General features: G+C 38.8%; 1 protein-coding gene across 2 annotated transcripts in view; it reads left to right on the forward strand.

The window, feature by feature from the left end:
- The window catches only part of RYK (receptor like tyrosine kinase), a 62276-nt gene that overhangs the window by 24988 nt on the left and 25107 nt on the right, over positions 1-12181 (forward strand). Inside the window, exons 6-9 of one of the 2 annotated variants that reach the window (XM_064517151.1) lie at positions 103-247; positions 4167-4267; positions 6649-6783; positions 10202-10288. In XM_064517151.1, the coding sequence (XP_064373221.1) occupies positions 103-247; positions 4167-4267; positions 6649-6783; positions 10202-10288 (468 nt within the window). The remainder of the gene's footprint in view (positions 1-102; positions 248-4166; positions 4268-6648; positions 6784-10201; positions 10289-12181) is intronic. The other variant, XM_064517152.1, reaches the window with a different exon arrangement.

Genomic DNA, 12181 nt, shown 5'->3' on the forward strand with positions numbered 1-12181 from the left:
GGAGCAGCGCTGCCCTCCTGTCATGTCAGCTTGCTTGGAACAATGGAATATAGTTTACTACTTTTTTTGAGAAAGGCTCAAACTTTTCTCTTTCTATTTCAGTTGATCCTGTAAATGCAGCTCCCACCACTTCTACCCGTGTGTTTTATATCAGTGTAGGGGTGTGCTGTGCTGTTATATTCCTGGTGGCAATAATATTAGCTGTCTTGCATCTACACAGTATGAAAAGGATAGAGTTGGACGACAGGTATGTATTCAAGCTTTTCAAATGCATTACTTTTGACATGCTTATCCAGGTTAGTTGGAGTTCTGGAGGTGTCTGTAGAGGCTTGCAATTCTGCTCTTGGTGCCAAATTGTATCGATCGCTAGGTATGTTGAGTTGGTAAGCGCTATGTTCCAGAGAGGCAGCAGTCGGAGGCGTTCTGCTGGTTATGAGGTGGGAGGGTTGTGGCTATTGGGGTTTTGCAAGAAGAGTTATGTAGAAGACATGCAGTGGGGAGTCTGGAGAGTGTCAGATCTACAGGGATTGTCAGGACTGAAGGAAAACTTAATAGATGTCTGAACACACTGAAGTCTGTCTTTTACTGACTTCTGCAGGAGCCCAAATTTTAGCTTTCTGTATTTTGATTGATTTACCAGTGTTCATTTTGTCCTTAGGTTGAAGTCTAAGGATTACAGTTGTGTGGTTACAAAGCTGAAAAAGTGTCTCTTCTGAAAGTATTTTCAATCTCAATAAACCAAATTGGCATAGGCAAGGGAGAAGAACTTGTAATATGAACCCAAGGGCAATACAGTCAGCACAAGTCCTTTCCTTTCTTTTTTCTCACCAATCTTGAGTGAGATTAAACAGGAGGGGGAGAGGCCGAAAAGATGTGATCTGAGGCTCAGTTGAAAGCTATGTGAACAAGCTGCATCAGACGCAACTGTTTGCAAGCCGTGAGTTTTGAAATGGATTACTTGAGAAAGCAGTCAGGCATAGGTTGTCATTCCTGCTGAAAGCGTATCTTGAACTGTTTCTGTTGCTGCCTGCAGTCTCTCAGGGTAGAGACTTTCCCTTACCTCAGATGGCTCTCTGAGCCCGTGGTGTCATGGGGACTGCTTCCACAGAGAGTACTAGAGTTTCTGTTTCTTCTCTCTATCCATTCATCTGTTTCTGTTTTTCTTTCTGCCCTTTACTTCTCTCATGTCCCCAGCCCACTTGGTTTTTTTGGGAGAGTGTGAGTGATGTAAGCAGCAACAGTGTCTGAAGACCATTTTTTGGTTCTTGATGATCTAGCCAAATGATTTATTAGCTTTTCTCGGTTCCTTTTTGTGCCTGTTTTTTTCTACTGATGGTATTTAATCAATACAAAGCTTTAAAGTATGTGCAACTTGCTTTTGTTCATAAAGGAAAAGCATTATATTTAGAGTATGTGAATACAGAGTCTCTCAAAAATTTAGATGACTGTGTCAATCTAGCAGTGTTATCAAGTTTCTTTTTTCACTCCATTGTATTTCTCTCTTGTAGAGATAAAAGCTAAAAATTAATGTTCATACTTGGTGGTATGAAGGGGTTAAACAATTTGCTCTGACTTAGTTATATGACCTTTTACAATTTCTATGAAGTTGGTGTAGATACTAGGATTTGACTTTTTTAAGAGGACCACATGGTGATTTGCTTTTTGAGCTTAAAGGTGCCTTGCTTCACAAAGCGTTGGATGGGCTCCTCGGTGGTCCTGGGCAAGGGCTGTGGCCCTCCAGTGTCATAGCAAAGGCACAGCAGAGATCAGAACTGCCGCAGTTGCGCTTTTCAGAACGTTCCCTGCACTGTGCACAAGGCCCAGCAGAGGCTGACAGGTGACGTTTCCATGCTTGGCTGAGAAGTTGGTGAAAGGAACCTCTGTGTTCATAGTTTCAATGTTACAGTAGTATGTAACACTGAGATTAAAATATTATATGTGACTGATGACTGCTTCAGGAAACCATGAGAGAAGAAACAACTTTGATTTTGTTTAGAATAACATTTTGAACCAGAAGCTTGTTGCTGTCGAAGGGTTCTGAATCAGAGATAACATAGTCGAGGTTAACAACCTTCTGGGAGCCACAAAGGCTGAAAAACCCACCGCTATTGCTCTTAATATCAAAAAGTAGAATTAAATAAAAAGGAGGAAGCTTGTTACACAGAAGCTAAAAACAGGCAGCTGGGTTTACAGTCTGCGTAGAGACTATTTAAGAACCTTGTTCTCAAAGTTCGGAGCAAATGCTTATGTACTTCCTACCAAGGGCACTTGAAAAAGTGCCAAAGAAAGGTGGCATGGCTGAACAGCAAGATGATGGAGATTAAAAGCAAGAAGGCCTCCTTTAAAAAACTGAAGTTGTGGGCAAGTGAGGAAAAATAGGAAAGATTGCAAACAAGCTGAGCCTAAAAGCAGAATGAGGCGGATCAAAAAAAGTTGTTTTTCAAACTTGGAAAAGGCATATAAAAATGACTTTTTTCTTTTTTTCCTTGCCTGCAGCAGGAAGCCAGCCAGAGAATCTATAGGGCTGATAGGTGATCAAATTACAAAAGGAGTTTTCAAGGCAAATAAAGCCATAGCAGAAGAGCTAAATGCAAATTCCGCATCAGTATTTGTCACGCTTGGGAGATGACCATGCCAGAGTGCTTCTTCCTGGGAAACTCGTTAGAGAATGAATTGCGTTGAAGTGGCTTGAAGGTGCAGTGGCACAAACAAAGTGAGCAGGAATAAGTTGACAGCACCTGAGAAGACTCATTCAAAAACTCTAAAGGAAGTTAAGATGGAGCAGCTAGACTGCCAACGGTGGCTTTTAACCTCTTGCTCAAAAATATCTTGGAACCCTAGACCAGGAAGCCAGTGAAATGTGGAATTAATTTTAAAAAAGATTTCCAAGGAGAGATCCAGCCCACCTATGCATCAGGAAGCCTGATGTTTGAATCAAAAAATTAGTCAATTCTGTTCTAAAGAAAAGAATTAGCAAATGCGTTTGTGATTATGATATAATGTGGAAGGGTAGAGTTGGATTTTTTTCTTTTTTTTTCTTTCTTTTTTTTTTTTCTTAGGATTCAGGTGATCTGGAAAATACAGGTGAATAGCGAGGAGCTAATATTAGGGTAATGGAAGTGAGGGTTAAAGAACTGCAGGATGGTCTTTCAAGAAGAAAGATGACAAATGAAATACAGTGTAGGCAAACAGTATGTGAAGTACAAGGGAGAAAGTAATTTTAATTGTGTAAAACAATGGTTTGCGGCTGACTTGCTAATTGGGAATGTACTATTAGGGTTGTTACATTTCCATTTGAATGCTAGCTCAGTGGGGGTAGGACACTTTGGTCTGTGAAAGAGAGAACTTAAAAGTACAGTGGTGTGGGATGAACAACCATTTGCAACAGTGAAGTAGGGAACGGTTCAATGTTTGTTCCAGCACACGAACTATAAGGCATCAAACAGAACTAGCAGATGATGATGCTAGAGAGATGCTCTTTCAACCAAAGTATAGTTCAGCTTCGCAGGGAGTTATAGGTGCCAAAGGCTTACATAGGTGCAAAGAGAGACTATACAAATTAATGGAGTAAAATTCATTGATAGCTCAGGAGGCCCCAGAACTATGAGTCCTTGGAGAATCAGGAGAGTATGTGAGGGAGGTATCACTTTGCTTACCCTTTTCTTACACTCTTTGCTGGGCATCACTAGTGCCTGTTTGCTGCTGTCAGGCAGCCATTCGGCATGTGTGAGGGATCTGTACCTTTCTGTTTGGCTCAGTCTTGTCTTTCAAAGTCAGTGTTGATTCTCAGTGGGATGTTGGTACTGAGAACTAAATACATAGAAGGCTGCCTTGGTTTTCTTGTTCTTGATATGACAGTCGGGCTCTTGGAATAAATGCTTTGGCACCTTTTTTTCCTCAAAAGTTGGGAAAACATACTGGAAAAAGAGCAAAGTCTGCGAACAAATGTGAGGGAGTCATTCACTCTCAAAGTACAGAAATGCTCTCAAAGTACAGAAATGCTAAGCTTTTTAAATTGCCTGAAATATAGTTTGCCATGTAAGAGACTTCAAAAAGATGTCATCCTTCCAAAGTCTAGTTTGGAAAATGTGTTTAATTTTGAAATGCTGATTTTGAATTTTTGAATTTAAACAGTCATGTTCATGTCCATTTTTGTTTTGAAACAGCATTAGTGACAGCAGTAGCTCACAAGGTTTATCCCAGCCTTCCACACAGACAACGCAGTACTTGAGAGCTGACACGCCAAACAATGCAACGCCAGTAACCAGTAAGTGTTAATCTGTTTACAGAACCATGCAACAGACCATCTTGGACACACCTGGGGTATTGGTGGTTGAAGTCACCCTGATTTAATATTGAGGAGAGCAGAAGAGCACGAATAACCTCCTGGCTCTTATCAGTTTGCTTGTTCTGAGTTAACATGGTGTGTGGGTTTTTTTCCCCATCCATTTCAGTCAGGATTGAGGCCTCCATATGTACTGGCACCCAGGAGTCACCACATGAGTATGATCCTGCGTTTTGTCCAGTGAGACTTTCTCCCTCTACCTAGATCAGTCTAACATGAGGACTTCACCAGTATCTGTGAAGCATCTGTTTTGTTAACACTGGGGAGAAGCTGCCTTATGCACTACCAAACAGAGGAAGATGTAGAGTTGGAAGAGATAACAGAAAGTAGAAGGATCCATATAGCCCAAGATCAGTTTCCATGACCAAAACAAGTGTGGTCATCAGTGCATATTGCTGATGTTTATTCTTTTCACTTTGTTGTTCCAAGCAACAGAGGAAATGAAAGGAAAAAGGGTTTACAAGGAAGTTAGAGAAAAAACAGCAGTGTAGTAAAAGAAAGGGTGAAGGGGCAATGGTTTATATACTGTGTAATGGACTGATCTGGTAACTGATACTAGCTGTACTATAAAGTGGAAAGTTATGTTTTGTGTTAATTCTATAATTACTAAAGGTATTTTAAAATCTGTGGAGTGTTTACTTCTCAAATTGTTTTGTCCTCTATTGTAGAAGGATATTCCATGCAGTATAAGTCTGATGAAGGAAGTGGTTAGAGTGTAGGGGCAGCTGGAGGGTATAGGGGTGGAAATATCTTCTCACATGCAGGATTTGAAATTAAACAGGAGGATTTGATGCACCACTTGGTGTGTGGTTCTCTGGCTGCTTAATCTCATCTGAAGTTGGTGTGACCACAAGATTTTACCTTTTCCCTTGTGCTGGCACTAATGCAGCTAGGTTGCAAGCCAATTCAGGCAGCTGAACTGGCCAAAACCTGACTTATTTTGTAAAGCAATTGGTTTCTGCTTGACTCGGCTCTCTGAACTGGCTTGTTGCGTAGCTGTCCAAGCACTGATATTGGTGCCAAGAGGGATATGGGTCTGCATGACTGAGCATTGCAAGAAGGCAGGACTGTATTACCCCAAACTTAAATTGGCTTAAGCTACTGTTGGAAAACCTGCTTTAAAAGATCTAAAGAGAGGGTGGGGGCTTATGTTAAAAAGTGAGAAAAATGAGAAAGTCTGACCTTTTAGCAAAGCCAGGCAGGAGGAATGAACTGTCTTTCTGTTAATCTCAAATTGCTGTCTTTCTGAAAAGAGTGGGTATTGCCAAACTGAAACTGAACTTCCAACAGAGTTTGGAGAAGACCTTAGAATATATCTCATTCTTTAACTGTTCCCCTACCACCACCCCCTCTTTATTTTTCACATCTGATCCCAGTGCTGCTGATGTCATATCAACTGTCCACTTCTTAGGTTGGCCCACAAAGTGACACCATTTGGTTAGCTTGAATATGACCACTGGAAACTCATTAATGAACCTCTTGCAAAATCAGAGAGGAACACTTGCCGTGAAGGTGGCCTACAGTGCAAACTCATATTGATTGTTAAACCCTCCTCACCCTGATGAGTTTGGTATTTGCTGTACTGTAATGGTATCTGTTTGATTGCTATATTCATCTGTATTGTTTCAGAATGACCTTTAGGTGTTGTGTGACAGCCACAGTAAAATGGGAGACAGTGAAAATGAATGCAAAAATAAAAACACAAAATAAACAGGAAGAATGTTCTTAAGCCTTTTGTGGTCATAGTAACCTTGTTTTCAGTAACATTTAAAACTGATGATGAAAGTGATTCTCGAGGTTTTCCTCTAATAAATTATGGTCTTAGTACAAAAATATTCAGGCCTTTCTGAAGAATATATTAGTATTTCTAGATGTCTCATGCCCAGAGGAGGGCACTGCTAGTTTTGCTTTTTATGTTCCTCCCACGGTGCATGGGGAAAACATTTTTTTTCATTCCACGAAGTCATGAGACAGTCGCTGACCATAATCTTTATTTCCTTGCTGTCAGTGAACTGCAGGGTTGTGTTAACGAGCTTCAGTATGTAATAGAGTTTTATTTACTTTATGTTAATAACGAGACTTGATTGCATAACATTCTATAAAATTCCCTGTGTAACTTTTTTTTTTTCAGATTATGACATTCATGTGGTTTCTCTCTGTGTTTTTGTTGTTTAATATTATACCTGCTGCTCTTAAGTATACACTGCTCGTATGTCTTTACACCTGTAGGTGGTGCTGAGGGGAAGCAATGTGCTTGCAGTCTCATAATAAGGGTATTTATATTGGTTTGTTTGGCTCTGCTGGCTCCTCAGGTTATCCTACGTTACGAATAGAGAAGAATGATCTTAAAAGTGTCAGTCTAATGGAAGCAAAAGCTAAAGTGAAGGACATAGCCATCTCCAGAGAGAGGATAACTCTAAAGGATGTACTCCAAGAAGGTATTTACAGGACTCGGACACTTGTTGGTTACAACATGGTATATTTACAACATGGTGTAGCTATCTTTTATGGCTAAATTTTGTGGAAATTCTTCATAGAAGATAATTCTGATCTTCATAAGATCTAGGTGGAAGGAATGAATGACGAATGGTGTTTACATTTGGGGGGTAGGAGGGAAGCAATTTTCAGAGTTCGTTAGAACAGGGGAAGCGACCGATTGTAAAAAGTAAATAATTCAGCTTGTCCCTCTTGATAATCTGGTCCTTTAAAAAAGTCAAAGCAAGTGTTAGATGGCTAAAGGATGAGATGATCAGTTGTGACTAAGTAGCAACTAACTAATTTTCCTAAATTGCTGCAGGAAGGCTTCACTTAAACAAAAAAGACCTTCAGTCATTTAAACTCACGCAGCATCCATTTAGCAGTTTCTAATTTGGAAACTAACAGATGCAAATTTAACAGCTCTGATGTGGAAAAACTTAGGGATTACTTGATTCTTTGTTTAAAGTTTATTTTGGAAGTGTTCATGTACGGTTTTACTTGGTTCTTGCTGATGTTTACTTTTGGCAGTAGGCTTAAATGTTTGTTTCATGTCAGTAATCTTTACAACTGCAGCTTATCTCTTAAGCTGATGTCCCCTGAGCTTGATCAGAATTCAGACTTTTCTGAGCTAGAGATCTGAGCTATTAAGTAGTCCTCATCCTTTGCAGGCAGAATTGCTAATTACTTTGATTCCTCATCTGGAAAACAACAGGAGGATGCTAGAATTCCCCATTTAATATAAGCCTTTAAATCTTTAGGCAGGCACCTCGTTCTCAGCTGTAATGTTGGTTCTACAGAAAGCTTCCGTCGCATGTAGAATATGCTTTGGTTCCTTCATGCTGTTTGTTACCTGTAGCCTTAACGTTAGGAGTTATCTGATGACTAGAAGCAGATTCATAACCTCAGTTTGTGCCACAGCTATGCTTCTGATGCTTACCACAGAATGATAGGGATACCGTATTCTGCTGGCTCTGGATTAAACAGCTGTTGAATGCAAATCCAGACCCAATTAATAGTGGGATCTCCTTTCTTGGCCTGCAATTTGCATTTGAGATTTCTGTCAGGAAATCAGTTTAGAGTCTATTAAAACCTTCAAAAGTTAATCAAAGGACTAGAAGTCAGATCCTGATCAAAAATCACCTGTTTGATTTTGAGATTATAGCAAAACTGTTTCGCTATGTGATCTAAGAATAAAAGTGCTTCAGAGCTGAAGAAATGAATAACAGATGCTTGAATAAAATTTGCAAGAATTCCCAAGTACTGCCTATGGAACTTAGATATCTTGCAAATCTTAGCCAGAGATTCGTTGGAAACTTGAACTATTGTCAATCACTTAACATATTTTAACCCTTTAATAATTATTTAAGGGATTGTGGTTCTGCCATGATTTAATCAGTTGGAAAATGCAAAGCTCAGGGACCGAGAATGTGTGAGGGAAGAAGAAAATGCAGGCCCTGTCTCCTTTATGTTCATGTGTCCTGAACTTGTTTCTCTTGTTGGTGACAGGAAGACTTAGCCACCTCCTTTTCAAATATGGTGGCGTGTAATGCTGGACTTAAGCAGCACATGATTTTGAACCTGCATTGAACTCATATTTTATTAGATGTAAGGCAAAATGTAGGTGTCTAAGAAGGAGAAAAAATAAAGAATAAAAGCTGTTTCTAATGAAACTGTTACACGTCGGTAAATGGAAGAGGTGTTGACAGTAGGTCAACCTTTTACCATTTTCTGGTGAAGCAGGCAAATGGCTCAGGTGTTCAATCTGGAATGCTAATAGCATAATCAGCAAGAAGCCCACAGGAGGACAGGGCAGAAGTCTAGAGGGCAGGTGCAGGATGCTGTTTGTAAGTATTCTAGCATACTAATGATAGACTTGCGTCTTAGCAGAACTGTCTTTCAGTGTACCAATAAAAAATAAAACCGGGGGCTACACAAGCATGCTGTGTTACAGTCGTACTATATTTAAATACTGCATTACCTGAAAATTATTTTCTAGTCATAATTGCTTTTGCACACTTCCTCCATTCTCTTTAATTCCAGTATTTGAAAATAAATAGACAACATCTTGTAATGAAACATGTCATGGTATCAAGCTACCTTCCTTTTATTGGCTTTTCTGAATTGCTGATTGTTAGAAATGTGTATTTAAAGCACTTCAGTTATGGTGTTTTCAAGAACCAAGATAGGGAGGTTTTCTTTAGCAGCAAAAATAATAAATACTGCATATTATGATTGCCTGCAGTTTCCTTAGTTAAACTGCCTTTTAATCAGATTAGGATTTCAAGATCTTTATCTCAAAGACTTTACTTATAATTCCATGCTAGATGATAAAAACATCGCATCGTCTCTGCTCGGTGCTTAGGAACTAAAGGAGAACCACGCTTTATGCTAGAAGATGTACAGCCAGACTAAGACAATCCCTGTCAAAGATCGTTCAACCTAATTAGATGAGGCAAATCAGTGGGAAAGAGAAAGGGATATAATATAAGAGCAGACTGTATAAAGATGACACACATTGTTCCCATGATATTTGGTACTGTTCTGTCAGTTAAGCGCTTTCAGTGAGGATTTCTTTTGAGAGGAAAAGGGATTATTAAAGAAGGGTGATCTAGCTGGAAAGTAGTTTTTCCTGCTTTAACAAAAACATGACACAAAGTCATTGCCATCCCCGGTTCTGTAAAAAGTTAATTTGGAGGGTGTTACAGTGCTGAAATTGTTTTCATTCCAGATGTTCAGTAGTGCTTTTCTTCTAGCAATAGGTTTGTTAACACTTGTGTATGAAAAATTTTGAAAGCAGACTGAACAAACTCCCAGCTAAAGTGAAACATTTGAACAATTCAGACTCTTCCATGGGGAGGGATGTTTTGCTGAATCCAGTATTTCCCTGTGAACATTTCCAAAAAAATTTCATCTCTTGGTGAGAAATGTTTTGATTGGGGAATTCCTGACTATATGAGAAAAGGAAGAGGGCTGGAGGGGTTTAGTGCAGGCAGTAGATGAGGGCTGTGAACTGTCATCAGTATTGATATTTAACTGGATTCTGTTGCTGTTGTTGATTCACTTTGCTTCGTTTGTGCTTTTTTTTCCCTCTTATTTTTCTCTTCTTATTGAAGCAAGTTATCTAAACCTTGTGCGTTTAGTATGTGAAGTTCTGAATTCACCTTCTGCTGGAGAAGTGGTTGGGTTTTTTATTGTAATAGTTTTGCTGATATAATAGGGTATTTGGGACTTCACGTTTTATCTTTATTCCTAACTTTCTGCTGTGGCTAATAAGAATACATTTTAGGGTAATGTTTTCTTAATAGATACTAAATGCTGTTAACTTTATCAATGTATTATAACTACATAACACTAAGTAATTGTACGTTCTTTTCATAGGCACATTTGGGCGCATTTTCCATGGAATTCTAATAGAGGAAAAAGACCCCAGTAAAGAGAAACAAGTTTTTATCAAAACTGTTAAAGGTATGATTACATAAGAGGTTTTTTTTTTTAATTTTGTTTTTTTGCATTCAGTGGTTTGTGCTGTGGTACATGCTCAGAAATCTTTAATGTTCCCCCATCCCCCAACAAACAAAAAACGTCAAATGCTTGCTGCTTGAAAAGCAAAAGCAATTTAGATGCTGCCATCAGTAAGAAAGAGTAGAAATCTCGTATGGAAGAAAAACCTACGTATTCTCCACCACTGCCTTCAGCTAATGCATCTTGAATACTTTTGCCTATCAAGTCTTATGAGTTATAAAATTTTTTTTTTCCTTGATATGTGACTGTTCTATCCATTTACAGCCTCTTTCCCACAAATTGCTGAAAAGTTGCACCTGCAAGGCTTTGCAGCATCTTTTTTAAACATGCACGGTGGTACAAAAGAATAGGGCTTAGTTTCTGCCATCATTTAAATGAATTATCTTCTAAACTGAATTTATACAGATCTTAACATACTTTATTCCTTATTTCTTAAGATCTTCCTATTATGATTTAAATCACTGAGAATATATTTCTTAAAAAAAAAAAAAAAAAGTGTAGAACTATTACATGTATCCTACAGAGTGTATCCAGAATCAATTCTCTGCATTCATTATTATAGGTGTTCTCCAGCAGCTTATGCTTGTGTTACAACAGTCCTATTAAACTCCTTGTACAGCGGTTACTTCATTGATTATTTTTGTAATTGGTATATTCTTTTAGGATTTCTTTAATTCTCTTTTCAAAGGGAAAAAGAGATTTAGGCTTCTGTAAGAATTTTACATTTTTTTGCCTGGCTAGTAGCTTAAATAATAATTTAAAAGAGAAAGGGGGAGCTTAGTGAAGCTGCTAGTTGAGTTGAATCTTTCTGCTATCCATTCTGTGGCCTTTTTTCCAGAAAGAAAATATCTTGCTTAGAGTAAGCAACCATCTACTATTGTTGGTATGGTTCTTAAGCAATCAGATGTATGCACATAATAAGAAAACAGTAGAGTAGGAAAGTTGCTTGGAAAAAGCTTCATATTCATTTCAGGTAGAGTTTTGGGGGGGTTCCGTATCACATAAGCATGGTGCTAATCTGTGAATGACAAGGCCCTCTAATTCAGAGTTTCATTCATCATAGCCCATGATCACCTTTTCTGTCTCATTTAGTTCTCCTCCTCCCTGAACTGGAGACACAAAAGCTACCACTTTTATGAGCAACAAAGTCGTTGTGTGCTAGGACAGTTTGACATCTATACAGCACAGTTAATTCTGTATAGTGCAGGATTAATTGATAAGACAACATCTGCAAGAACACAGTTTAGCTGCCTTCCATCACTGCTTGCCTAATTAATTCACTAAAATGGGCATTCCCATCTACTCTTCAAGCCATGCATCTCCCTTGAAATGGCTTGTATCTTTGACACAGTATGCATCCTGGTTTCTCTTGTCCCTTCACCGTGCAATGAAAGATTGACTGGCTGTGATAAACGGGAACATAGCCCTAAGGGAATAGGGGTATTCCCTTTAGTCTTTAGAGATTTTCTCATCTTTTAAAAAGGATCTGTATGGATAAACAGTTTATAATAGATTCTGCTGATACTATTCTGTGAGATAATACTGGTTTGGGCAGCAAAAAGCTGCTAGGAGGAAAAACTATAAAGATACCCCTTTCTTCTTACAGCGCTTCATTTGCAGTACCAATATTAAGGAGCTTCTTCCTTGTCCTGGCTGTAACATCTGCATGTGTAGCTGTGTCATGTAATAAATTGGGAAGTTGGTCTGCTTGGAAAAAAAACATGCAAAAATTCTCTTAACCAGAATCTTTCCTTCATCTTACTCATCCTGTAGCCATATGCACAGTGCTGTTTTGGGACAAACAAAGGAGTAGGGCAAGACCACAAAATGGATATG

This window comes from Dromaius novaehollandiae, chromosome 9, assembly GCF_036370855.1.
Source record: "Dromaius novaehollandiae isolate bDroNov1 chromosome 9, bDroNov1.hap1, whole genome shotgun sequence".
Lineage (NCBI taxonomy): Eukaryota > Metazoa > Chordata > Aves > Casuariiformes > Dromaiidae > Dromaius > Dromaius novaehollandiae.